The sequence below is a fragment of the Hyperolius riggenbachi genome, chromosome 9 (genome assembly GCF_040937935.1).
Source record: "Hyperolius riggenbachi isolate aHypRig1 chromosome 9, aHypRig1.pri, whole genome shotgun sequence".
Taxonomy (NCBI): Eukaryota; Metazoa; Chordata; class Amphibia; order Anura; family Hyperoliidae; genus Hyperolius; species Hyperolius riggenbachi.
In genome coordinates this window covers 12747302-12773800 of record NC_090654.1, presented here as the reverse complement: position 1 = coordinate 12773800, position 26499 = coordinate 12747302, and the positions used below count along the sequence as shown (strand labels likewise).

Sequence of the window (26499 nt, the reverse complement as noted above, 5' to 3'; positions counted from 1 at the left end):
CAGAGGCGTGGGAGAGCCGAGAGCGCTTCTCTGTGACCACGCCACCGGCCGCACTAAAGCATCTCTCTGAGAGGACACTGGAAGGAGGGCAGGATAGGAGTTCCAGGGCGTACTGGGAAAGCTAGCTCCAGATGTCCAGTCTCTTGACCCAGTACTCCAAGGGGTCCACGGGGCTGTCGGTGTCATTGAGCCCGCTGGATGACCCCATATAGTCAGACACCATGGTGGTCAGTCGTTGCTTGTGCTGGTTGGTGGTGGATGCTGTGGCGGGCACCTCTGTTCTGGGCTGCTGCACTGCATACAGGCTCTTGCTTAGGCTCTTCAGGTCTCCGGGGCGCCAGTTGCTGCTGCTGGTGGTTGTTGTTGTGCTGCTAGTGACAATGGCAGGCACCTCTTGCTGGCTTGGCAGAGCAGTTACAGTGGGGGTGGAAGGCTGGGGGAATGCTTCCAGTAGTCTACGCACAAGAGCCTCCTTCAACTCCCTTGTGCGTTGCTCGGTAGTGGATGGCGTCATGAAGTCTCCCAGCTTCCCCTTCAGACGGGGATCAAGCATCAAGGTAATCCAGATGTCCTCCCTTGAACGCATCTGGATCACCCGGGGGTCCCTGCGAAGGCAGCGCAACATGTGCACAGCCATGGGAAACAAGTGGGCCCTGCCAGCAAGATCTTCCTCGTCCTCACCATTGTACCATAACGCATGCCTGTCCTCTTCCTGTGCCATGTCGTTGTCCTCCTCAAACCGCCATCCACGTACAACGCCTGCTGCACTCTGCTCCTCCTCCTACTCCTCATTCAGGTTAGGGACCTCCAACTCTTCCACTACCTGCTGTGAGCCCTCCTCTGAGCTGGACTGTGCTGCCATCTGCTCCTGTTCTTCCAACTGCCTCAGGGCTTCATCCCCACGCTCAATTAAATTGTCCATTGCCTGCTCCAGTAGACAAACCAAGGGCACCCACTGGCACACAGAGGCCCGCTCCTCACTGACCATCTTGGTTGCCTCCAGGAAGGGACTCAGCACCAGGCATACTTGCTGCATCAGTGTCCACTGAGTGGCAGTAATCATGGGGACTTGCTGGTTGCTGGGGACACTTGGGTCTAGCATGTAGGCCCTAAGAGCCAGCCTGTGCTGACACAGCCGCTCCAACATGGCCAGAGTCGAATTCCAGCGAACTGGCATGTCGATGATCAGCCGGTGTTGTGGCCTTCCATACTGCTGCTGTAAGGTGGACAAGAGTGCAGAGGCAGTGGCTGACAGGCGGAAAAAGCGTACCACCGCCCGGGCATCCTGCAGCAGCTCGCTCATCCCCTGGTAGGTGCGCAAGAAGCGCTGCACCACAAGATTGAGCACGTGGGCCAAGCAGGGGATGTGCTGGAGGTTTCCCTGCTGCACTGCTGCCACCAGGTTGGCCCCGTTATCGGCTGCCACATACCCCACTTCCAGGCCTCTGGGGGTTAGCCACCTCCGCTCCTGCTTCCTGAGGGAGGCCAGGACGTTGGTGGCCGTAAGCCTCTCCTTCCCCAGGGTCACCAATTTTAAAAGGGCTTGGCAGTGCCGAGGCTTGGCGCTGCTGCTGCCGAGGCGGGCTTGGTTTCCGGGTGCAGAGGGAGTGTCGTGACAGGACCCTTCTGCATCCCCCCTGATCCCGCGTGGTGGCACCACTAGCTGGGCTGATGCGCTCTTGTCCTCCCTCCCTTCCATCAGTGTCACCCAGTGGGCCGTAAAGGACAGATAGCGACCTGTCCCAAATCTGCTACTCCACGAGTCCATGGTCACGTGGACCCGCTTGCCCACAGAGTAGTCCAGGGAACGGGCCACGTTTTCCACTGCAAACTTGTGGAGTGCTGGGATCGCGCTCCTGCTGAAATAGTGGCGACTGGGGACTTGCCACTCGGGGATGCCAAATAGGAGCAGCGTCCGCATGGCGCTCCCCTCCTGCACCAGGGAGTAGGGAAGCAGCTGTGATGCCATGGCCCGGGCCAGCAAGCCATTTAGTTTGCGGATCCGCCTGTGGCTTGGAGGCAGAGGCTTGGTCAGACCCTGAAAGGTGTCGCTCAGCAGGGTCTGACGACGCTGGGATGCAGGGGAGACAGAGGAGAGAGACGACCACTGGCTGCCAGCCTCAATGTCTGTGTCCTGAGCAGCCGAGGTGGAAGAGCGCTTGCGTGCTACTACCGCTGCTGCTGTGGGGGATTCACGACCCTGAGGGAGGGATGATGCTGCTGCGCTGGTGGGCCTTCTGCTCTCAGGAACCCCTGCCAGCAGTGCCTGCTTCCTCTTAAACTCCGCATACTCGTGGCAGTGGCGGCTTCTCAGGTGGCCCTGGAGGGATGAGGTACCTATCTTGCTCAGACTTTTCCCACGGCTCAATCTTTTGCTGCATAACCTGCACACTGCATACCTTTTGTCATCAGTACATTCGTCAAAGCAATCCCACACTGGTGACTTTAATTTACTGCGGCCCCCACTAGCAGAGGGTGCAGCGGAACAATGTGTGGTAGTAGTTGCCGGGGGTTGCATGGTGGTGGTGCCGTCTGAAGCAGTGTCCTGTCTACTTCCTCCACGCCCACTGCTGCCGATGCCCCTGCCTGACATATGGCGATATCCTTGCCTAGGCCGAGGTGACTCGTCATCCTGCTCTGACCATTCTTCCACGGACTCAGCAGGCTGCACATAGTTAGGGTCCACAACGTCGTCATCATCAGCAGCATCTTCATAATCCAGCTCTTCCTCTGACTCCCCCGCCTCCTCTTCTGTCCCTACATCCCCAGACACAGACCCCTCTTCTTCATCACCAGAACTCAACAACGCTTGTGATTGTGGCCCGATCTCAATCTCTGCCACATCAGTCCCCAGTAAGTCCTGAGCTTCTTGCATCAGCAGGTTCCCAGAAGCCGGACTGAGGGACAGAACGCTGTCATCCTGGGAGGGCTGCTGACCAGTGGGTGCTGGGGTGGATGTCACAACAAGCGTGGGACGTTGGCTGCTGCTGCTGCTGCTGCTTGGAGTGGTGCTCACAGTAGAGGTCTGGGAGGAAGTCATGATGTCCATGAGTACGTCAGGTTCCATTTGCTCAACCACCACACGGGGACCAGAAACTGTAAAATATTTGGACAATGGCGTCCGCTGACTCGGCCCAGGCTTTGCTGCCCCCCTTTCTGCTGCATCACGACCACGTACAGCTGGGCGTCCTCTCCCTGGACGTGGAGCAGTCCCAGAAGTGGCTGAGGCAATTGAACTCCCTTTCCTCTCACCCCGCGAAACCCTGCCAGACATGTTGCTAGTAATGAATCACTGGATGCAGTGGGCACAGTACAAGGTCACTGAAGGATGCACCAGGCACAGTACAAGGTCACTGAAGGATGCAGTGGGCACAGTACAAGGTCACTGAAGGATGCAGTGGGCACTGTACAAGGTCACTGAAGGATGCAGTGGACACAGCAGTGGGCACTGGATATACAACTAGGTCACTGAAGGATGCAGTGGGCACAGTACAAGGTCACTGAAGGATGCAGCGGGCACAGTACAAGGTCACTGAAGGATGCAGTGGGCACAGCAGTGGGCACTGGATATACAACTAGGTCACTGAAGGATGCAGTGGGCACAGTACAAGGTCACTGAAGGATGCAGTGGGCACAGCAGTGGGCACTGGATATACAACTAGGTCACTGAAGGATGCACCAGGCACAGTACAACGGCACTGAAGGGTGCAGTGGGCACAGTACAAGGTCACTGAAGGATGCAGTGGGCACAGTACAAGGTCACTGAAGGATGCAGTGGGCACAGCAGTGGGCACTGGATATACAACTAGGTCACTGAAGGATGCAGTGGGCACAGTACAAGGTCACTGAAGGATGCAGTGGGCACAGCAGTGGGCACTGGATATACAACTAGGTCACTGAAGGATGCAGTGGGCACAGTACAAGGTCACTGAAGGATGCAGTGGGCACAGCAGTGGGCACTGGATATACAACTAGGTCACTGAAGGATGCAGTGGGCACAGTACAAGGTCACTGAAGGATGCAGTGGGCACAGCAGTGGGCACTGGATATACAACTAGGTCACTGAAGGATGCAGTGGGCACAGTACAAGGTCACTGAAGGATGCAGTGGGCACAGCAGTGGGCACTGGATATACAACTAGGTCACTGAAGGATGCAGTGGGCACACAAGGATGTCACACTGTGTAATGAGATGCTTATATGCCAGCGAGCGAGCAGTGGGCACTGGGCACGGCACAAGGTCACTGACAGAATGAATGAACAGCGCTGGCAGAGAGTGGCGGTGCCGGCGGTGTGACTGGCTGCCTGCAAATAGTTCAAGTGAAGTGTATAACTGTCACTGAAATAATATACAAGTGTGTAATGAGATGCTTATATGCCAGCGAGCGAGCAGTGGGCACTGGGCACGGCACAAGGTCACTGACAGAATGAATGAACAGCGCTGGCAGAGAGTGGCGGTGCCGGCGGTGTGACTGGCTGCCTGCAAATAGTACAAGTGAAGTGTATAACTGTCACTGAAATAATATACAAGTGTGTAATGAGATGCTTATATGCCAGCGAGCGAGCAGTGGGCACTGGGCACGGCACAAGGTCACTGACAGAATGAATGAACAGCGCTGGCAGAGAGTGGCGGCGCCGGCGGTGTGACTGGCTGCCTGCAAATAGTACAAGTGTATAACTGTCACTGGAATATACAAGTGAACACTGCAGCTGCACTAACCTGCCTGCCTGCACTACACACAGATAATCCCCACTCCCACTACACTGACTACACTGCAGCACTGAACCTGCCTGCACTACACACAGTTAAATAATCACTAGACTCCCACACTCCCACTACACTACACTGACTACAACTAACTACAGCAATCACTCACTGACTAGCTAACTGTGTACAGTATAAGAGCAGTGTTAGCAAAAAAAACGCTTTGTTTTTAACACAATAAATGCACTTGCTCAAACAACAATGGCCTGGAGATAATCCTCTCAGCACCACAGTCTAGCAAGGACAGAGCTTTTCCATCATGGCCGCCGCTTTATATTCAGGAGGGGAGGGCATAGCTCCCCTCCTGTGATTGGTTGCAAGGGCCTGGCTGGGGCCCTCTGATTGGCCTGCAATGTGTCACTTCCGCATAGTTTGACGCATTTCCGCTAACCACGACTTCAGCGCCGGGTTTCACGAGCGTGAATGCGGATTTCTGTCCGCATTCACGCGAAGCCGAAGCAGATTTTCGTGGTTGAAAATCTATTCACGGCTTAGCGTGTCCGAGGCGGAATGCGTCAAAATGGTCGTGAATCCACGCGTAAGCGTGATCACGACCTGGCGGTGAGCACCACTGACGTGGCCAGCGTTCCCCAGGAAATAATCCTAATGTGGCCAGCGTTCACCAGGAAATAATCGTAATGTGGCCAGCGTTCCCCAGGAAATAATCGTAATGTGGCCAGTGTTCCCCAGGAAATAATCTTAATGTGGCCAGCGTTCCCCAGGAAATAATCGTAATGTGGCCAGCGTTCCCCAGGAAATAATCGTAATGTGGCAGCGTTCACCAGGAAATAATCGTAATGTGGCCAGCGTTCCCCAGGAAATAATCGTAATGTGGCCAGTGTTCCCCAGGAAATAATCTTAATGTGGCCAGCGTTCCCCAGGAAATAATCGTAATGTGGCCAGCGTTCCCCAGGAAATATTCGTAATGTGGCTAGCGTTCCCCAGGAAATAATCGTTATGTGGCCAGCGTTCCCCAGGAAATAATCGTAATGTGGCCAGCGTTCCCCAGGAAATAATCGTAATGTGGCCAGCGTTCACCAGAAAATAATCGTAATGTGGCCAGCGTTCCCCAGGAAATAATCGTAATGTGGCCAGTGTTCCCCAGGAAATAATCGTAATGTGGCAGCATTCCCCAGGAAATAATCGCAATGTGGCCAGTGTTCCCCAGGAAATAATCGTAATGTGGCCAGCGTTCCCCAGGAAATAATCGTAATGTGGCCAGTGTTCCCCAGGAAATAATCGTAATGTGGCCAGCGTTCCCCAGGAAATAATCGTAATGTGGCAAGCGTTCCCCAGGAAATAATCGTAACGTGGCAAGCGTTCCCCAGGAAAAAATCATAATGTAGCCAGCGTTCCCCAGGAAATAATCGTAATGTGGTCAGTGTTCCCCAGGAAATAATCGTAACGTGGCAAGCGTTCCCCAGGAAAAAATCATAATGTAGCCAGCGTTCCCCAGGAAATAATCGTAATGTGGCCAGCATTCCCCAGGAAATAATCGTAATGTGGCCAGTGTTCCCCAGGAAATAATCGTAATGTGGCCAACGTTCACCAGAAAATAACCGTAATGTGGCCAGCGTTCACTAGAAAATAATCGTAATGTTGCCAGCATTCACCAGGAAATAATCGTAATGTGGCCAGCGTTCACCAGGAAATAATCGTAATGTTGCCAGCATTCACCAGGAAATAATCATAATGTGGCCAGTGTTCCCCAGGAAATAATGGTAATGTTGCCAGCGTTCCCCAGGAAATAATCATAATGTAGCCAGCGTTCCCCAGGAAATAATCATAATGTAGCCAGCGTTCCCCAGGAAATAATCGTAATGTTGCCAGCATTCACCAGGAAATAATCGTAATGTGGCCAGCTTTCCCCAGGAAATAATGGTAATGTTGCCAGCTTTCCCCAGGAAATAATCATAATGTGGCCAGCGTTCCCCAGGAAATAATCGTAATGTGGCCAGCGTTCACCAGAAAATAATCGTAATGTGGCCAGCGTTCCCCAGGAAATAATCGTAACGTGGCAAGCGTTCCCCAGGAAATAATCGTAATGTGGCTAGCGTTCCCCAGGAAATAATCGTAACGTGGCAAGCGTTCCCCAGGAAAAAATCATAATGTGGTCAGCGTTCCCCAGGAAATAATCGTAATGTGGCCAGCGTTCCCCAGGAAATAATCGTAATGTGGCCAGCGTTCCCCAGGAAATAATCGTAATGTGGCCAGCGTTCACCAGAAAATAATCGTAATGTGGCCAGCGTTCCCCAGGAAATAATCGTAACGTGGCAAGCGTTCCCCAGGAAATAATCGTAATGTGGCTAGCGTTCCCCAGGAAATAATCGTAATGTGGCAGCGTTCCCCAGGAAATAATCATAATGTGGTCAGCGTTCCCCAGGAAATAATCGTAATGTGGCCAGTGTTCCCCAGGAAATAATCCTAATGTGGCCAGCGTTCCCCAGGAAATAATCGTAATGTGGCCAGCATTCCCCAGGAAATAATCGTAATGTGGCCAGCGTTCCCCAGGAAATAATCGTAATGTAGCCAGCGTTCCCCAGGAAATAATCGTAATGTGGCCAGCGTTCCCCAGGAAATAATCGTAATGTGGCCAGCGTTTCACACAGCAGCAGGCATGATGCTATATGCCTATATTATTTAGTATCCATCCCAGAGAGGAGCCACTGCCTGACAAATGATATGGGCGAGCACGTGGGGAGGGGGGGGGACGGGTTAAATCAGGGCCAGCCAGGGGAGCATATAAAAAAATTATCAAGACAAGAGCAGCAGAGGGCACTCACTGTGAGGTGTCGCCTCTGCAGATAGTTTGTGTAGAGAGCCGGCGGTAGCACTGGTCCCTGTGGTGCGTCACAGTTCCTTCAAGCACGTGTGACAGGGGGGCGGAGTTAGGGGCGGTGCCGATGTGTCAAAAAACTAGCGTGCGGCGATCGCACGCTCTGCACAGAGAGGGAGAGGGGGCGGGAGAGGGGGCGGACCAGTAGGCGGCGGCACCGCACATATAAACTAACGTGCGTGCTGCAGCTGCTCGCTCTGAAAGGAGGAGAGGAAGGGGGCGGACCAGTAGGCGGCGCCGGGCACAGGCTGAGCAGCCTGTCACAGCCGGCGCTGACCTGGCTGAAAGAAAATAAATAAACACACGCACAGAGCGGTGAGAGAGCGCCCACTTCCACCAACGGCGCCATAGGCAAAAATGTATAGTTGCCTAGTGACACAGACGCCCCTGTACTGACGTACAGAGGAGAAACATTCTTTAGCAGACATACAGTAAATAAATGTAATCAGATGCCTTAACTGTTACTCAGGAGGCTTTCCCAGGCATCCTGGCTAGATTGATAAGATCATCAGTTTCCTCAACAACATAACATGAAGCAGACCGTGGTGATGGGGAGACATCGTAAATTCTGAGTTCAAACGTGACTGGGCTGACTACATGCCCCATTAGTTCTAAGCTAAAGAGAATTGTGGCATTTAAAAGCATCTTCCCAGCACAAGAAAGAAAATAAAATGAACCGTGACAGTAAGCACCATCTTACCAGCATATGAAACAAAAAAAGAAAAGATAGAAAAATTAAAAAGAATTGTGGAATTTAAAACCCATCGTACAAGAAGTTAGAGTCCTTGTTTAAACCATCTTCTACAGTTTTGAGTCCTTGCCTTTACTGATGGCTAACACGGTACAGCACTCTACTGCTTCTACCATGCAAAGAAAATAGAAACTACTAGCCGACCCGCGTCGTAGCATACGCCGCATCTTCTATCTATCTAATAGAGTACGTGCCTCAACCTTGAAGCAAGAAGAGTAAAGGTGGGTACACACATCAGATAAAAGTCTTTGGAAAATCAAAGATCACAGACCAATGTTACCCCCTTCCATGTAGTATGAGAGCCATACTCTACAGTCTACACAGTCTATTCTATGGAGCTGAACTCCCCATCAGACAGAAATCTTTGCAAGATGCTGCACACAAAGATGCTGTACACATGCAACAGATCAGTATCTGCAAAAGATCAGTACCTACAAAATACGTTCATAGTCTATATCTGCAGATCTCATACACACCTTGTTTAACGGACAATCATCTGCAGATCAGATCAACCAGGATGGATCTATGGATCTGCAGATGATTGTGTGATCTGCAGATGAATGTCAAACAAGGTGTGTATTATGCTGGGCATACATGGTACGTTTTCTACCGTGTAAATCGAGCCGCTGGCTCGATTCCCGCTCGTCCCCGCGGGCGCCCGGATCAATTCCCGCTCGTCCCCGCGAGCACTTTCTTATTTTCCACTCGTTTCTTCTTTTGTCCTGCCCGCCGGTATCGAGCGCAGAATCGATCCAGCGGGGTATTGGGCACGTCGGAAATTATCAATCGAGCCATCAGCGGCTCGATTACATGGTAGAAAACATACCGTGTATGCCCAGCATGAGATCTGCAGATATCATAGACTATGAACGCATTTTGCAGAAACTGATTTTTTGCAGGAACAGATCTTTTGCAGATACTGATCTGTTGCATGTGTACAGCATCTTTGTGTGCAGCATCTTGCAAAAAATTTTATCTGATGGGGAGTTCAGCTCAATAGAATAGACTGTGTAGGTATGGCTCTCATACTACATGGAAGGGGCTAACATTGGTCTGTGATCTTTCATTTTCCAAAGACTTTTATCTGATGTGTGTACCCACCTTTAGGCTTTCCATTAGAAAATGTATGCGTGCTCAAACACCAAGTTTAACCCTAGCAAGTCTGGCTTTCCACATCTGGCCTAATTGACTATTCATGAGGCAATGCTCATGCAAATATGCATTTGCTTTCGCATGCCAAACTATGCAGGGTCAAAAAACCAATACTGCAAAGCGGTCGCCCTGCGGGAATAAGTTCATGCTACATTAGTACTATCCAGGAGCGCCACGGGGAGGATTCCCAATGCCCCCCTTTTTATACAACCGGGGGGACCGCAGGGTCCCAGGCTCTCTCACTGCCTAGGAACCACAGTGGCACCCCAGAGGGGGAGGCTGGGTGGCGCAGCCGCCCCCCCCCCAAGTGTGGCCAGCGCCAGGGAGAGCCGTCCGCACCCACCTCCCAATATTAAAAACAGGCACTTACCTTAACGTCCATTGCGTTCTGCTACATGCGCATTAATTTTCTCATGGAAATCATTTTTTGCAGTTTGTATCCTTTGGAGGCAGGTGGTGGATGGCTTGCTCCGGCGGTGTGAGCCCTGGAGTTAGTTGTCTGTGCTTGTCCTCCCCCCCCCCCCCCCCCCCGGAGTGTTGTATGTGAGCCAACCCTGAGCTCTAAAGCTCGGGGTGACCCATGCTTCACTCCTTTCTCATGTAGTGCCCCCAAGATAATGCGCATGTAGCAGAACACAATGGACGTTAAGGTAAGTGCCTGTTTCTAATATTGGGAGGTGGGTGCAGAGAGAGCCTGGGACCCGCGGTCCCCCCGGTTGTATAAAAAGGAGGGCATTGGGAATCCTCCCTGTGGTGCTCCTGGATAGTGCTAATGTAGCATGTAGCAGTTTCGCATCGAAAATCCCATTTTCATTTTTGGCGAATTTTCACGAAAATCTTCAGAAATATTTAAGTTTTCGACCAGCATCGAAAATTCATTGTATGCAGATGCTTATGCCCTTATGCGGAAAAATGTCCACAATAATCTGCATGGAAATTCAGTCTATGCGGACGTTTATACGGAAAAATATCCGCAATAATGCACAAGAAACTTCTCTGAATGCGGACGCTAATGCCCTCATGCGGAAAATGTCAGCAATAATATGCAAGTAACGTGAAAATGACTGGCATTAGGCGAAAATTAACGCGAAAAAATTAGATGGAAAATTTGGAAAAAAATTGTCCGAACAAATTTTTGCATTTTCGCTCATCACTGGCATGTAGCAGGGCGACCGCTTTGCAGTATTGGTTTTTTGACCCTGCATAGTTTGGCACGCAAAAGCAAATTTGCATGAGCATTGCCTCATGAATAGCCAATTAAGCCAGATTTGCAAAGCCACACTTGCTAGGGTAGGCCTCTTTTCCATGGACAGTTGATAGGCAGTAAAATGCCTCTCAAACTCTTACAACTGCTCACTACTGCCCGGTAACTGCTTGCTGCTGCCCGGTAACTGCTTGCTGCTGCCCGGTAACTGCTTGCTGCTGCCCGGTAACTGCTTGCTGCTGCCTGGTAACTGCTTGGTGCTGCCTGGTAACTGCTTTCTGCTGCCCGGTAACTGCTTGCTGCTGCCCGGTAACTGCTTGCTGCTGCCCGGTAACTGCTTGCTGCTGCCTGGTAACTGCTTGCTGCTGCCTGGTAACTGCTTGCTGCTGCCCGGTAACTGCTTGCTGCTGCCTGGTAACTGCTTGCTGAGCACACAGCTCAACAGTCCGTGGAAAAGAGGCCTTAAACTTGGTGTTTGAGCACGCATAAATTTTCTCATGCAAAGTACTTCTTCTTCTTGCTCGAAGGTTGAGGCACTTAGTCTATTATATATATAGATATGTAGCAGAGCTGCCCAAATCTTTCTCTAATCTCATGATAACAAAAAATGCCTTTACATTTTGATTTACAGCAAGCTAAGGCTTCCCAAACCAGACCATAAGCACCTCTTATGGTTTTCTCTTCCTGCACAAAGCACCTGCTGAGGAAGCTGCACAGGGCTGCAACCATTGTTACTTGTTTTCTACACCTGTACTTATTGAGTAAATGGCAGCAACTCTGAATCTCTCCAACTTGACGGTCTGTGTTAGGTTCACCATAGTGTGTGTCTGTGTGTGTTGTGTACACACAAAATAAACTATTTACTCTGTTTTCCATTGTAAAATATTTCCTCATCCTGGTATACATTCTGAAATTTATCACACGTGGCAACATCTTTAGTCCTGGCAGGTGCAGCTCTGCAGAATGTTTGTTCTAAAGCCAGTACAAATAATACCTGGTCTCCCAGAATGCTCCCGGGAGGAGAATTCTACATAGCTAGTCAGCCTAGGCTAAACATCACTGGGAGGACAGAGCTACATACCCATATTCAGCACTATATACAGTAGGTATAGGACAGTGATCTGAAAACTTGGCTCTCCAGCTGTTAAGGAACTGCAAGTCCCACAATGCATTGCGGGAGTCTTACAGCCACAGTCATGACTCATAAAGGCAAATGCATTGTGGGACTTGTGGCTCCTTAACAGCTGGAGAGCCAAGTTTGCAGATCACTGGTATAGGAAGTGTCTCTGATGCAGATTCCAGGAAAATTACCATAAAAGTGGGTATCTTGAATAGTTTACTGCATTCCACAATACGTCACTACTGGGCCTCTTTGCCATTCCTTAATCTTAGCAATGAGTAGTGCAGAAGAGAGAGGATTTCTTACTAGCAGAAGTATATTTCACTTTCATAGCTTAGCCCTCCCATTGGATGACTTGAGGCATTTGGAAGTCCCCATCTTCTGAGCACATTCATCTATTGTGAGTTGTGAGTGTGCATGTGGACACGAAAGCCACTTCCCCATTCCCGGAGGAGGTTACAACACACAGGAAGAGTCAGGCGTACCGTTCTCACACACCGATGAGAAGACACAGGCTGGACTCAGTATTCAGTCAGTACGGAGGTGGAATGTATATGGAGATAACCAACAGAAGGCTCGGGGCCCCGAGGTGACCACAGGTAAGGAGATGAGAAGACAGGGATGAGGTCAGTGCTGGAAAACAGAATGGAAAGACGGAAACAAGCTTATGTTTGGAGAGAGCAGTTATAAATATTAGTTCCAGAATATGTAAACATTGGCCACAATTCACTAAGCTCATCTCCTGTCTTATGCTAGGTACATAAAAAAAGTGGGATCAGCGCATCACCAGGCCGCCACCGATTGGCCTCAACTCAGAGATGCGCTGAGCCCCCCCAGGGACTGCAAACGCACCTTGAACCAAACAGAGGCTCTGCATATACACCAAAAGCAAAACTGTTAAGTGGGAGCAGCTGGCCGGAAATAAATTAAAACATAGTAAAGAGCTGAGCAGCGCTACTTAAAAACAGATGAATGCTTACCTGCAAAAGTGTGCAAGCCCCACTAATGGGATAAAGTACACACTGAGCACACACATGACCTGTCTACCGCTTGGAGGATGTTGGTTTCCTCTAACAGCTTGCATGCAACTTGTTAGGTACTCGTCCCTCCCACTGTCGTAGAAGTCTTTCCTCCATGGGAGGGGACCTAACACTAACTAAATTATACCTATGCATATGCATAGCCTGGGCGCGCTATCAAGTAAAATTGAAAATTGCGTAAAAAAAGTGGGATCAGCGCATCACCAGGCCGCCACCGATTGTGTGTGCTCAGTGTGTACTTTATCCCATTAGTGGGGCTTGCACACTTTTGCAGGTAAGCATTCATCTGTTTTTAAGTAGCGCTGCTCAGCTCTTTACTATGTTTTAATTTATTTCCGGCCAGCTGCTCCCACTTAACAGTTTTGCTTTTGGTGTATATGCAGAGCCTCTGTTTGGTTCAAGGTGCGTTTGCAGTCCCTGGGGGGGCTCAGCGCATCTCTGAGTTGAGGCCAATCGGTGGCGGCCTGGTGATGCGCTGATCCCACTTTTTTTACGCAATTTTCAATTTTACTTGATAGCGCGCCCAGGCTATGCATATGCATAGGTATAATTTAGTTAGTGTTAGGTCCCCTCCCATGGAGGAAAGACTTCTACGACAGTGGGAGGGACGAGTACCTAACAAGTTGCATGCAAGCTGTTAGAGGAAACCAACATCCTCCAAGCGGTAGACAGGTCATGTGTGTGCTCAGTGTGTACTTTATCCCATTAGTGGGGCTTGCACACTTTTGCAGGTAAGCATTCATCTGTTTTTAAGTAGCGCTGCTCAGCTCTTTATTATGCTAGGTACACACCAAACAATTTTGTGTTAGACGGTTCGATAGATAATTTCCGTCATGTCCGATATTATTTTCAATCATTTTTCTGGTTGATTTCTCATAGAAGTGAATGGAAATTGATAACAAAATGATAAGAGAATCGAGCGGGAAATCGAGAGGAAAAACAAATCAAAAATCGATCGAACGGAAAATCGACCGAATAAATGCATTGTGTGTACCTAGCATTAAATAACGATTCCGTGCTGTTTTCACTGTCATCACCATGGTGATAAAGCATTTAGTATTCACTAAGCAATTTACCTCAGGCAAACCTTAAAATAAGGATTCTTGTAACGATTGCGGAATAGTTTCCGTGGTCAGCGCACCAGATGCGCGCTGACACTGCGGAAATCCTCCACAAGCGTATAATTTGGAGAACCCAGGTTAGGTGCAATGCACCGGTAGAGGGCAATTCCCACCGGCAGATGGAGCTGTGGAGTGCAGACGAGCATTGCCTCTGCACTACCACAGATGCCAGAAGGGAATTGTACAAGCAGGGCTGGATAGCCCTCAAAGAGAGAGAACACAGAGACAGACTAAATGTGTGTTCCCCAATCTAGTCGCCACCCAGCGACGGTGAACACACATCCGCAGAAACGAAGAGGGAACGCAATTGCAAAAGAAGCGATTGCCCGAAGTGACACAAGGCAGAACAGAACAGAACACGAGAGTAGCAAAAGTATAGAAAATAACAAACACTAACTAAACACGAACACCGCACTCATTCGCAACAGCGAACACGTTTAAGCACGATCACCGCGCGTTAGGCGCCCAGTGATAAGCGTGCCACCCTAACTAACCAATGACACACAAACACGAAATAGAGAACGCAAATGCTTGCTAAACGGTTTCCTCACCGAGCCTACAGCAAGCGTTCGTACAAGACAAGACAGAGAGAAGGAGCAGCCAGCAGCAACCGCAGCTCTGGCCTACACTCCCAGACAGAGTTCAGAAGGAACCACCGCTGGTACCGCTAGAGCGAGTGCTATCCAGACTGACAAACAGATGGGGCTACCAGTAGCAACCGCTGCTCTGGTTAGAACCCCTAAGGCAGAATACAGAAGGAAGCACTGCCACTACCACTAGGGCTAATGCAATCCACACAGACAAACAGATGGGGCTACCAGTAGCAACCACTGCTCTGGTTAGCACCCCTGAGGCAGAATACAGAAGGAGGCACTGCCACTACCACTAGGGCGAGTGTGATCCAGACAGATGGAGCAACCAGTAGCAACCACAGCTCTGGCCTAACTCCCAGACAGACAGAATACAGAAGGAGGCACTGCCACTACCACTAGGGCGAGTGCGATCCAGACAGATTGAGCAGCCAGTAGCAACCGCAGCTCTGGCCTACACTCCCAGACAGACAGAACGATCTCCTGTCGACTGCCGCTGGCGACAGGACAATCGAGACAGAGAGACAGAACAAGGCAAACAGATAATACAATCTGACTGCACTAGAAGGGATGCCTAGTACAGTCCCAAGAAATTACTCTAGGATAATCTTTAACAAACAGGCAAGGCTGACACTCTAGGAGTGTTTAGCAGTAACAAACCATCATGACCAGCAAAGGATTCTGGGAGAACATGGCTTTTATACTGCAGGCCTTCAAAGGAGGCAGCTAGGCAATTTGCATGACAAGTGTATGCAAATTCCTCAGCAGAACAACTCTGAAACCTGCAAAGCGAAGGCAGGTCTCTTTTCCAGAGACCTGCAGCATTCAGAGCTAAGGAATGGACAAACAGCTGTCTGCCCGTGCAGGCAGCTGAGCAGATCATTACAATTCTGTCCTTAAAGAGAACCAGAGACGAAGCACCCTCATGTATTTTATTACATTTACCAGTGGGAACATGACAGTAAACACCTACCCTGCTTTTAGTTTCATTGTTATCTGCTTAATAAGTCTATTAGCAGCTGTGATAAGAATCCCTGACTGGCTCAGTCTAGGTTTGACCTGGAATCATTATAGCTGAGTCACTCTTCTGTGGAGTCTTTTCAAGCCCAAGCCTGCCACCTCCTGGCTTACATTTCCGGCTTTACATACTGAGAGCTCTGATGACATGGGAGGGGCTGCTGCTGCTGAGAGAGAAGCTCTGTGGCTGCAATATGATCCCTGTGTGCTCTGTGTGCACTAGATACTGATGATGACTGCAGTTTCATTCCTATGAGAGACACTTCCTACAGGCAGCTGTACATCATACCAAAATAAAAGCACACAGATGAAAGGCTGAAGCCTTTCTCATATAGCCTAGATTGCAGCATAGTCTCATATAGCCTAGACCGCACATCCAGAACAACTCATAACCCGGAAGGAGAAGGGAGCCGGCGGCCATATTTGATTTTTCCTGAAGCAATAATGGATAAAAAAACACTAAAAAAGGCACACCAGAGCGGCGAAATTATCAGGTAGAGCATTTATTCTTTACAAGCTATCGACTGATATGTTTATTTTGTGTGAAACGTTCATCTCTGGTTCCCTTTAAGTTAAGGAGTGATTTCTAAGGTTTCAATCCTTAAAGAAAACATGAGATGAATAGAAAAAAAATTCATACATACCTGGGGCTTCCTCCAGCCCCCTCCGGCCTGACCTTTTCCTCAGCGCTGTCCTCCGCCTCCTCAATCCTCCTGGTATCTTGGCCAGTTGGGGCTTACTGCGCATGTGCAGTCCAGACACGCGTGTCTGCCCGCCGTGCTCCCGTCACTGGGAGCTTTCTACGTCTGCGCAGGCGCAGAACTCTCCTGGCTGCGGGAGCGAGTTGAGGGTGCGCATACGTTCACATTCCGCATGCGCTGACTGGCCAAAGATACCGGGACCCCTTACGGAAGATCGAGGAGGCAGAGGACGGCGCTGAGGAAACGATCAGGCTGGAGGGGGCTGTGTGTTGTTATTCCTGTGAGGACGTAGATGTCACTCACCACCACTGCACCGTCCTCTCCTTCTTGCACGATCCTGACGCTGTTTGCGTCGCTGCACCCGCTCGCTCTGCTGTCACGCTGACAGCAGAGCTTCCATATATCAGGCAGGAGACAATTTCATTGGCTCCTGACCCCGTGATTGCTGTGAGCCAATCACAGCAATTGCACTGCTTGAAAGGGAGCAGACAGCTCTGGTCTTAAAGCAGGCAGAGCCGTCTGATCCACAAATGGTTAAACTGATTTTTTGGGGCTTTACGGGAATATACTGTAACATGTGTAACATTTTCACAAACATTATGTTTTGCAGAAAGTGCAGGAAATGAAGACTCCGTGTAAACTGAGTGGGCTGTGTCTACAACTCTGCACCCTGCTGTACATACATGGGACGCAAGGTCTGTATAGGCCAACAATATACAATGTACAAGCTACATCATGGTCACAGAAAGAGAACCATGTTGGCTCATGGAAGAACGAGAATATTAATCACTACCACCATAACAGAGAAAGCTGGCTGATGTTCTGACCAATCGGGTTTTGCTTAGAGGACAATACTTAAAGGATACCTGAAGTGACATGTGACATGATGAGATAGACATGTGTATGTACAATGCCTAGCACACAAACAACTAGGCTGTGTTCCTTTTTTTCTTTCTCGGCCTGAAAGAGTTAAATATCAGGTATGCAAGTGGCTGACTCAGTCCTGACTCAGACAGGAAGTGACTACAGTGTGACCCTCACTGATAAGAAATTCCAACTATAAAACACTTTCTTAGCAGAAAATGTCTTCTGAGAGCAAGAAAGAGGTAAAAAAGGGGAATTTCTTATCAGTAAGGGTCACACTGTAGTCACTTCCTGTCTGAGTCAGGACTGAGTCAGCCACTTGCATAGCTGATATTTAACTCTTTCAGGCAGAGAAAAAAAAAAGGAACACAGCATAGTTATTTGTGTGCTAGGCACTGTACATACACATGTCTATCGCATCATGTCACATGTCACCTCGGGTATCCTTTAAGCCTGGTACACACCATGCAATTTCCCATCACATAGATGGGTCGAATAGATAATTTCCAATAGGTCCGATACGATTTCCGATCATTTTTCTGATCGATTTGAATTGAAGTGATCAGAAAATCGATCAGAAAAACGATTGGATCTGATTGTAAATTATCTATCGACCCATCTATCTGATGGGAAATTGCATGGTGTGTACCAGGCATTATAGTATGTGTGGGCAGTGCTGATTTGCCAACCAGATGGGCGGTGCCCATAAACAGTGGCTCTGGTTGAGGTCTTCCAGGCAGGGCCAGTTTTAGATTTTTTTGCGGCCTGAAGCAATACATGGTGAGGACACCCCCCTGCCTTGACGTGTGATGCCGGGTATGAGCTGCATCACTCACCCGCTCTCAGCAGATTAGTGATGGGACCACCAGCCACACATGAAGTCCTGCTTCCTCTCTGACTACAGCGGCGCTTCATGTGACCCGGCAGCACACGGCACCTCATGTGACCCAGCAGCACGTAACAGGTCACATGAGGCACCGCTGGGGCCATGGATACAGGATGCTGGACGAATTCCCTGCAGGAATCTGGGCGCTGGAGATATCAGTTAATTTACTTATAGTCAACTACGAATCAGCAAGTAATTCCAATAGTAAAATATTTTACTATGGCCTAAGCCTAACCTGACCCATCACACGAGCCCTCCCTTTCTATGCCTAATCCTAAGTACCCCCACTCCCCCAAAAATTCCAAATTATAAGGACCTGCCGATGCCTGACCCTATCCACCAATAATTTGGGCGCCACCATTGGCACCTATGTTGATAGCTAAACACAGAGGCTATAACACGTAATTTGGGCACTGGAGGTTCGCTTGGCCCTTGCTGTTGGTAGTCACCATTTGTATAGCTCGGGGCCCCAGTGTTTGCTATTTTATTGGGTGCCTCTGGTGCCCAAATTACCTGCAATAGCCACTCATCGTGCACCCATATTACCCTGTTGTGGGGCCCATATTAAACTCTAGTGGTGCGCATATTAACCTCTAGTGGTGCTCATATCACGCTCTAGTCATGCTCATATTACCCTGTAGCGGTGCCTGTCGCCCAAATTAATGACTTCACCTCCAGCAGCTAAAAGAAGGAAATCTTTCACAGAACACTATCGCGAAAAATTGTATCATTTAAAATGAGTAACCAAGCAGCTCGGGGTGACCCAAAGTATAGGGGATAAAAGAGACCAAAAAGCCCTGCTTGGTGAAATTTGCCTTCTTAAAACAGAAGGTACTTGCGATAATTCAGCTATAAGGCCTAGTGCACACCGGAGCGTTTCCGCTGCGGTTTGCGATCCGCTTGCGGGTGCGGATCCGCTGGGGTAATGTATTTCAATGGGCTGGTGCACACCAGAGCGGGAGGCGTTTTGCAGAAACGCATACTCCCGGGCTGCTGCAGATTTTGGATTGCGGATGCGTTTCTGCCTCAATGTTAAGTATAGGAAAACCGCAAACCGCTCTGAAAAACGGCACTTCAGAGCGATTTGCCAGGCGGTTTTCGTTACAGTAGCTGTTCAGTAACAGCTTTACTGTAACAATACATGAAATCTACTACACCAAAACCGCTACACAAAACCGCAAAACGCTAGCTGAAACGCTGCAGAAAAAGAAGAAAAAGCGTTCCAAAATCCGCTAGCGTTTTGCGGATCTGCTAGCGGTTTTTGGTGTGCACCAGGCCCAAGTGAACATTTGTGGTTACCCACAATGCACTACTGAATATGCAAATGATCCCTTTCAGCCCCTGTAAGCCAGACAAGCATCCAGAACCGCTGGTGTATAGCAAGCCTATAGCTTTAAATTTTACACAGCCACACCAACCCCACATGTAGACAGCCTGTTTCGGGCGTTTGGTCCTCATCAGTACATGGCAGGGATTGATATGGCAGTATGGGATAGGTGGGGCTTGGGCCAGTAAAAACAGAGTAACCAAGCAGCTCGGGGTGGCCCAAAAAGTAAGTGCAAGCACATAAATAAAAAGTACATTTCTCCTTCAGTAAAATGAACTATAAATCACTTGTTTATGTTGCTGTCACATACAGTAGGCAATAGAAAGCTGACAGAAATGACATGTTTTGGATTGGTCTATCCCCTCATGGGGGTTCTCATGGTTTTCTTTTTTTTTTCAAAAGCACTTAGTGAATGTCAATTGCTTGGTCCAACTGCCAGAATAATGTGCAAATTGGTAGGGGGAGTCCGGGGGGGGGGGGGGGGGGGGAGCCTGCATCTTTGTATAGATCCTCTCCAGGGATTGCTTTTGTAAAGAATAAATGAGATACTGAGAATCCCCCATGAGGAGATGGACTAGTCAAAAACCTGTCAGATTTGTTAAATTTCTACTTACTACTGTAAGTGACAACAACATAGGAGAAAAGTAATTTACAGCACATTTTACTCTGGAAGAAACCTACTTCTTATTTGTATATGTTTACATGTATTTAATATTTTACAATTTTTCGCGATGGGGTCCTTTAAATTATACCTTTTGGGAAACTTTGAAGAAAAAAGACGCATTTCTTTTTTCCATTTCACTCATTGCCACTAGCTGAGTATTACTTGCTATGATTCCCCGACATGAGCCTGAAATAAGTGCGTATTAAGAAATGATAATTCAATAATATATAGCTGGAATACAGTCGCGGGACGGCCTGGGTACTTCTCAGACAGACATGACTTTAATAGTCATTTATTACTGTCAAGTTGTAAAAGATAAGTGGATAACAGAGTGTATCATTTGTGGAAATGAAAAGAGCTGACAGGCCAATTCAATAGACTGGAATGAGAGTGCGCAGCAGTAACAGGATGAATGCATCTCGCATCACAATAATACTCACGTTATTGATAAAAGGGAAATTAAAGGTACCCATACACCCATCAATCTCCTCCCAATGGGACAAACAGATCGATCACTCTCTGACAGGGATGGTCGTAGCCAGCCAACTTCGCTACGCTGGAAGTACGCGTAGTTCTACGCAATTACGCTTCGCAAACTACCGCTTCGAAATAAAAACATTTACTACGTTTGCATTTCGTAGACTACGCGTTAAAAATACGGAAGCTTTGTGTAGTGCGAAGCGTAGTGTATGCGGACCCATGCCCTTATGCGGAAACATTTCCCCATTAATCCGCTAAATATGTGCATGCGTGAACTAATAAATGCGTGCATTCTATCTTCCAATACGGAAATGTGTACTTATAGAAGGGCAATAATATTTCTGTGCATGCGCAATGATCCGAATAGCCGTGGTTACCGCACGCATAGTTGACTTCGCAATACATACGTCAACTACGCGTAGCGGGCGAAGCTTTGAATAGCGGTACTATGACTATGCGTAAATACATACGCATAGTTTTTAAACTTCGTCTATGAACTACGACACGTAGATTCGCACTGGCATAGTTTACGAGCAGCCCTGCTCTCTGATCATAAGTAGAGGGAGGGTTTTATGCTGGGTATACTAGGCTCGTTTGCTCCTTATCAATCGAGCCGCTGATGGCTCGATTGATAATTTCTGACGGGTCCAATCACCCGCTGGATCGATACCCCGGGGACAAGCGGGGATCAAACCAGGCGCCGCCAGGGACGAGCGGGGATGCGCCGGGATTGAGCCAGCGGCTCGATCCGGCGCATAATCTATGCCGTGTATGCCCAGCATTAGCTGCTGTGAAACATTCCTTCTGCCACCTATGGTATATCTTCCAACCCTAGTTCACGCCTTCATCACATCACAGCTGGACTACTGCAATGCCCTCTATGCAGGCCTTCCAAACAAAGACCTGTACCGCCTGCAGCTAGTACAGAATGCTGCTGCAAGACTGTTGCCAAGCCAACCCCGGCATTACCACATAACTCCAAACCTTCGCTCACTACACTGGCTACCCCTAAAATGGAGAATCTTCTTCAAAATTGGCATGCTAACATTAAAATCCCTACACAACCTAGGCCCTGGATACCTGAAGGAATTGTTGCAACTGCATCACACCTCCCACAACCTCAAATCAAAAGGATCCAATAACATCCCCGAGTTCAGCTAAAAACCTTTGGAGCCAGACTCTTCTGTCATGCTGCCCCTAGCCTGTGAAGTGCCTTTCCAAAGTTAATCAAGACAGCTCCAACCCAGGACACGTTTAAATAAAAACTGAAAAGTCACCTGTTGGGTCTGACATTCATGATGACTTTTTCCCCTGAACACATCGCTATGTACTGATCTGAGACAAGGTTATGCACTTTGGGTCCAACGGGAGAAAAGCGCTTTACAGATGTTTCGTTGTTGTTGGTTGTGTGTGAGAATAGATTAGGCGTAAATATTGGCAAATTTTGCAGAAAGGGGATGGTTAGGGATAGGCATTGGTGTGGTGAGGGTGGTTAGGGTTAGGCGGGGAGGGGGGTAGTTAGGGTTAGGCATTGGTGGGGGGATTAGGCACGGGAGGGGTGGTGGTTAGGCATTGGAGGGCAGGTGGTTAGGGTTAGGCGGGGGTTGGTTAGGGCTAGGCATTGGTGGTGAGGGTGGTTAGGGTTAGGCGGGGGGTGGTTAGGGTTAGGCATTGGCAGGGGTGGTGGTTAGGGTTATGCATCAGGGGGGTGGTAGTTAGGGTTGGGCATTGGAGGGCGGGTGCTTAGGGTTAGGCATTGGAAGGGGTCTGATTGGGGCGAGGCATAGGCGGGGGGGTGCTTAGGGTTAGTCGCGGGAGGTGGTTAAAGTTAGGCATAGAAAGGGGTGGCGGTTAGGGTTAGGCATCGGGCACTTTCTCTCTTCAGATACAATCGAAAAACCCAACATTCCAATCAACTATAGAATCTTTTCACTTTTTCCACATACTGCGTGGTTTTCTGTAAAGCTCGGTCATAAAAATCTGCTTATTTCATCTGAGGAAAATATTGTACTGTTAATGGGCACCTATAGCCTGTGTACATTTTCCTTACCTTATCATCTTTTTGTTTTTTGAACAATGGTGCTAACCATTACCCACAAGAAAAGGGCACTGATAAAATCAGTTGGGTTACTATATTCTATATGCTGAGTTTAAAAAAGAAAAATCATTGCAGTCTCTGCCCAGCCTTTTTTGAGTGCGTTGTCTGATTGGCCAAAATGCAGGGCAACAACAGGTACCAACGGTATTCCTCGTCTACACCCTTAATGGTATATGTATGACAGGTTCTCTTTAGCAAGAAGGTGATGGAGGGAGGCATGGGACTGATATGACGTCGTGTGCTGTGTAATGTGACCGGTAATATTTGCAGGTATATTTTACAGGCACTTCCCTCCTGGACTCTCTCACCTGCGTCCATAACATCAGTGAGCACTGGACCTGTCGCTGGACGGAGAGCGCAGAACTGCAGAGGCGACTTCCCATCAGCCTCCATTACTGGAGCAATGTGGACAGGTAATGCTTAGAAACACACCCAAATTCATAGTCATAGCAGCAGTGGGGGTCCGCATGAGATGGTGACCCTAGGTGCCCTTTGTGGAGTTATCGCATGCAGGTGACATCAGGGCGCGTTTCGGCGTATCTACCCCTTCGTCAGTTAACTGACGAAGGCGTGAATACGCCGAAACAGGTCCTGAGTTACAGCCGAGCGTTGAGGAGGTGCTAGAGTGTGATCACAATAGTTTTTCCAGTTGGTCCCCTGCTTTTAGCAGCGTAAGAGTTCCCATCCTTTGTCCTACACTTGTCAGTAGTAGATACACGCTATAGGAAAGGATGAGAAGTCGTTTCGGGCTGTTTGTCCTGAGGACCTTGAGGAAGAGGAAATGGCACACAGTATCATGCCAGCCTTTCCCACGCATGGTGCTGTTGGGCAATAATGGGAATCCCTGGATTGGTAGAGCTGTGGCTTGTTGTTATTCTCGTGAAATCTGACAGAGTGCGATCGGAGTTGTGTATAACCAGAAGTGCCCTATTGCATCATCTTCATCTGTGGTCTGCAGAACAAGTCACATGTTTGTGTATGTTGTCAGCAGGGACATTAAATGAAGAGTTCTAAAAAAAAAAGATAAGAGTTTATCCTTTATTATGCAATAATGAGAAAGCAGTGTGGGCACTCTGGCTTGATTACTTTGAGAATGGCAGCCTTTTCCATTTTTTCCATTGACATGAATGGGGGAAATCTGATTGGCTGTTTGTAGCTCCGCCCAGGTGTGCAGGGGGGACGCAAGACCCCCAGAACATATCATCCCAGGTAGTAAGGGATCTGTGTACCAAGTTTTGTTCAAATCGGTCAAGCCAATTTTGCGACACACACACACCTGATTTTACATATACCCTGTATAGATTTCTAGAAGGCCTTATTTCCAATTTCCATATGAACTTTCTAAATCCTTTTTATACTACTCATATGCATGTTATCTACAAGTCATTCTCTGTATGATTCTTTAAGATGCTTGTTCTTTGCAAATTTATATTTCTACATTTTTTTTTTACAAAAAAATTCAATACATTTGGCAGTGTGAACAGTAGTGTGGTGGTTGTTTAATCACGCAGGAAATATTACAGATGAAGAACAGAAACTGTAGCTGGATAGTGGAAGAACAGTTAAAAAGATACAGAGATGTGCACTACAATAGCACTAGATTTTAATAAAATGTATTTCAAAAGCAGGTAGACGTGTTTAATGACATTAAAATATTTTCACTTTAATTGGCTTTCTTTTACTTGTTTTTTTGTTTGTTTGTTTTTATTATTTTTTTAACCCTTTTTTTGAATATGAATGCTTGTAGCTGCGGTGAAGGTGGTGATCTTGTCACCCACTTATGCTTATCGAAGAAGCTTTTTGGATACAGATGGAGGATACAGACAGATCCCTCAATACTAGAAAAAAAGAGTTTGTTGCAGAGAGAGAGAGAGGGAATCTCGCTTCTCCCACTGGCTAGGTACCCCGACAATGTGGTCAGCCATGTGGGTTAGTTAACTGAGCAAAGCAAGCTGCCACATAGTGATGCTGATCAGGGATCATGGCCTCGTTATTACGAATCGGTCGTAATTTGTTATTACGAATCGGTCGTAATTTTGTATAAAAATTTATTTTTTTTATGTTGAAAATTTCATTTATGTGGAAAATGAAAAAAAAAAATGATGTGAGGTCTTCCCTCCCGAGCCTCTGTAACCCCTCGTCCCCATGCAAGCTGGAAGAGCCAGAATGGGAGCCCCGGCAGCGTGGGGCTTCGCAACCTGAGCTATACCTAACTGTATGGTCCATGGTATGGGGGGGCTCTGGAGGAGAGGGGCTGCCAAGCATCTCTTAAGCCCTTGTCCAAACCATGGACAAAGAGCTCTTCCCCACCTCCAGTGTCCCAGGAGGAGGTGGGGTCCTACGATGCCCGGGGAAGAGGGGTTCATGGTGGCATCTGGGAGTCTCTTTTAAGAAGGGGACACCCATATACCAGCCCCCTCCCCAGGAGAAATGAGTATAGGGATACGTATACTCATTTCTCCTGGGGAGGGGGCTGGTATCTCGGTACCCTTTACCCATTTCCACAAAGGGCTAAATGAAGTAAAGACACAACCACAAAAAAAGTCCTTTAATGTTCTTAATTAACCATAAATACTTACCTTCTAGTGTTAAAAAACTGTTCCCACGCAAATATCCTCGGAAATGGTCCCACAACAATATCCTCTAGATACCTTGATTGAACATCTCCGTCGCAAGAAAATGCTCAAAATAACTTTGCAGATACTTTTCATCTACTTTTTGGTTATTTTTCAATTGTAGACTGCTGAAAAGTAATTTTAAAAAGAAGTTGAAACATTATCTCCTAGGAGAAAACGCAGAAGAAAAAGTTAATTGCATAGGGGCCAAGAACGCAAGGCTGTTTACTAAAAATTCTGACCTTTCCCCACACACAGGTCCCCACGTCGTTGTACCCCTGAATGCTCCGAGACCCCAGACGATGGGCAGTGCCACAAAACCTGCCACTTTACAGAGGTGTTTTCCAGCATGATCGATTCTAACTTCAGCTTCGTGCCAGATCGGTCTTTACATGCCGTAACATCCTTTATACCAGCAACTAAAGGTAAGGAAACGACCCAACAAGTCCACGTACTGGAGAAATGTGCTGATTATTATGTCTCTATTCCTGCAGCAACGGCATTAGGAGAAGACATGCTTGTTTTAATTTGAGCATTCTTAGCAGTATTATAAATTATATTTAGAGAGGAACTGTAACCAGCAAGGATTGAACTTCATCCCAAACAGTAGCTGATACACCCTGTAAGGATCCCTCCTGCCGACCAGTTTTGATATTTCTGCCTGCACTTGGTTGCTTGGTTTTGTTTGCAATTGCCGTGAGAGTCATTGCTGTTTGCAAGCACACTGCAGTTCAAAGTAGCACAGAATGTTGTCATAAATCCACCTATGGCTGGCTAGTTGAACTGCAGCCAGACAGTTGTGGATTTCTTACATGCATGTGGTTGCATAATCTGGCATGCATTTGTAATGAGAATTCCGTCCATTCCCAGACAGATTGCAGCTTTCAATCAGTATAACACAGGATTGCATGATTACCATTCAGCTGTGTGGGAATTTGCATGTCAGTTTCCATTGGTTGATGTCCACATAAAAGCCTACCTCTCAATCCAAACCTCGCCTGTTCAGCTTACCTGAGTTGTTGCTGGGTCCATGCTGTGATTGTGTATTTTGTATTGCTTTGCATTGCCTTGCCTGCCTGGACGGTCACTGCACCCACGGGGGAGCAGTGGAGTCTTACCATCCTGCTAGCTGGTGACTGCTTTCACCATGTTTGTGACTGGTAGTTTCCTGCTTGCTCTGTTCCTGAGGATGTGACTGAGGCAGCGGTTGCTATTAGTTACGCTCCTACCTGTTTGTCTTGTTTTGTATCTGTGTGGATGTTTGCTACT

General features: G+C 48.2%; 1 protein-coding gene across 1 annotated transcript in view; it reads left to right on the top strand.

Annotated features, from left to right (window-relative positions):
• Positions 1-12268: 12268 nt before the first annotated feature.
• CSF2RB (colony stimulating factor 2 receptor subunit beta) overlaps positions 12269-26499 on the top strand; it is a 46965-nt gene continuing 32734 nt past the window's right edge. The window contains exons 1-4 of the mRNA XM_068255030.1: positions 12269-12426; positions 16907-16991; positions 22899-23028; positions 25489-25655. Of these exons, the coding sequence (XP_068111131.1) occupies positions 16919-16991; positions 22899-23028; positions 25489-25655 (370 nt within the window). The 5' untranslated portion in view covers positions 12269-12426; positions 16907-16918. The remainder of the gene's footprint in view (positions 12427-16906; positions 16992-22898; positions 23029-25488; positions 25656-26499) is intronic.